The sequence below is a fragment of the Mycteria americana genome, chromosome 2, assembly GCF_035582795.1.
Source record: "Mycteria americana isolate JAX WOST 10 ecotype Jacksonville Zoo and Gardens chromosome 2, USCA_MyAme_1.0, whole genome shotgun sequence".
In the NCBI taxonomy this organism is placed as follows: domain Eukaryota; kingdom Metazoa; phylum Chordata; class Aves; order Ciconiiformes; family Ciconiidae; genus Mycteria; species Mycteria americana.
Window position 1 is genome coordinate 160,867,521 of NC_134366.1, and position 1,589 is coordinate 160,869,109.

General features: G+C 54.8%; 1 protein-coding gene across 3 annotated transcripts in view; it reads right to left on the reverse strand.

Moving 5' to 3' along the window:
* Positions 1 to 1,374, reverse strand: part of TAF2 (TATA-box binding protein associated factor 2) — a 63,959-nt gene extending 62,585 nt beyond the window's left edge. For 2 of the 3 annotated variants that reach the window (XM_075495183.1, XM_075495184.1), the window contains exon 1: positions 437 to 1,374. In XM_075495183.1, coding sequence (XP_075351298.1) covers positions 437 to 490 — 54 coding nt within the window. In that variant the 5' untranslated portion in view covers positions 491 to 1,374. The remainder of the gene's footprint in view (positions 1 to 436) is intronic. The other variant, XM_075495182.1, reaches the window with a different exon arrangement.
* Positions 1,375 to 1,589: the final 215 nt, after the last annotated feature.

The following is a 1,589-nucleotide window of genomic DNA, read 5'->3' on the forward strand; positions in this document are numbered from 1 at the left end:
GCTTTACAGCTTGGTTACAACCAAAATAATGAATGTGTAAGAATAACAATTTGCTTAACAAAGCTCCTTGCCACAAATGCAAGCATTTTTTTTATATATAAAAAAGCCCTTAAGTCAAAAGGGTTTGACACAGCAGTAAGAATGAAACATGGTAGCCTGATCTGTAGTGCTGGTATTGTGTGGAGAGATCTCCAAGGTTTGAAGAGCACAGTGTAAGTATCTTTGTAAAATGAGACTGCATGGTTGACAGACTCACTGTCCGTGAGTGAGTCCATTAACACAAAACATACACCTACAACACACATTTTCCGAATGCAAGCTACACCATAAGCAATAGTTCCAACCTTCTCAGGTAAATAATTAGTAATCAGCCTGTGGTCTGTTTCAAACGTGCATTGGTCTCAAGTATAGCAACTTTAAAAAAAATGGATACTTATAATTTATATGGTCTTGGGCTCTCAAATCCTTTGTCTCCTTTCTTCCTATTCATCCTGAACAGCAGCACTAAACACACACTGCTGACCGTCAGACTGGCATCAACATCATCCTTGCTTGATGGGTCCTTCGATTTTTCCCTGTGTCAGGTCGTATTTGATCACTCATCTCCCCAGGGGATCTGTGACTCCCAACAGTCATGCATCTTCAGCTCGAATAAGCACCATACTTACAACACAAACAACCTTCAGTCTTTCTACATAACCTTTTATGAGTGCAGCACACAACCCCTCTCTCCACTGGGGGTACGATACCAGTTCTGAGGCGCTGCGTGCTTCCTTTCCGCAGAGACCACGTAAATCAACCGACTCAACGGGCAGTGGAGATGGGAGCTACTGAATCAGGAAGGCCGCGGCCGGGGCAGCTGGGCAGGCACGGCCGAGGGGTCCCCGCTCCTGGGACAGCCGGCTGGGGCAGCACCCTCCGCTGACAGACGAGACAGACGGTGCCGGGGGGCGAGTGAGCGGGGAGGGGGGAACGCAAGCGGCACCGCAGAGCCCCCCGCGGCCCGACCTTATCGTCGCTGCGGGCGCTGCTCCGGGCGGCGGCTGGGCCGGGGGCTCCCGCGGCTCGTTCTCGTCCGGGGCAGTGGGCTGGGGCCGGCCGGCATGGAGGGCAGGGGCGGCCCACCGGCACGGTGCGGGCTCCCCAGGCCGCGCGAGGCTGCCCCTCAGCAGCGCGCCCGCCGGGCCCCGCCAACGCTCTCCCCCTCAGCTGCGGCCGCCATTTTGTTAGTAACCCTTAACCCCTGGCGGTTGAAAGGTCACAGCTCATTTAACAGAGCTTTATCTCTTTAAGCGTGGAAAGTCTCTCGAAATGCTGTTTTTCAGAAGGGTGGTGTACCAATGTCAGAGGCAAGCATAGGCAAAAAAAAAAGAAGAACAGAAAACCAAAAAATTAACCCAAGAGATGTATACGGCGCCGGGTCATGTTCTCGTGCGCATGCGCCCAGCGGGCCGCCAGTGCCGGAGCAGGCAGGCCGGTCGCTAAGTCGCGCGTGCGCACGCCTTCCGCAGGGCGGGGCCTCAGGGTGGCGGGAGGGCGGTGGCTGCCCTGGTGCGGCCCGCCTGCCCCTATGTGCGCAGGCAGCCCCT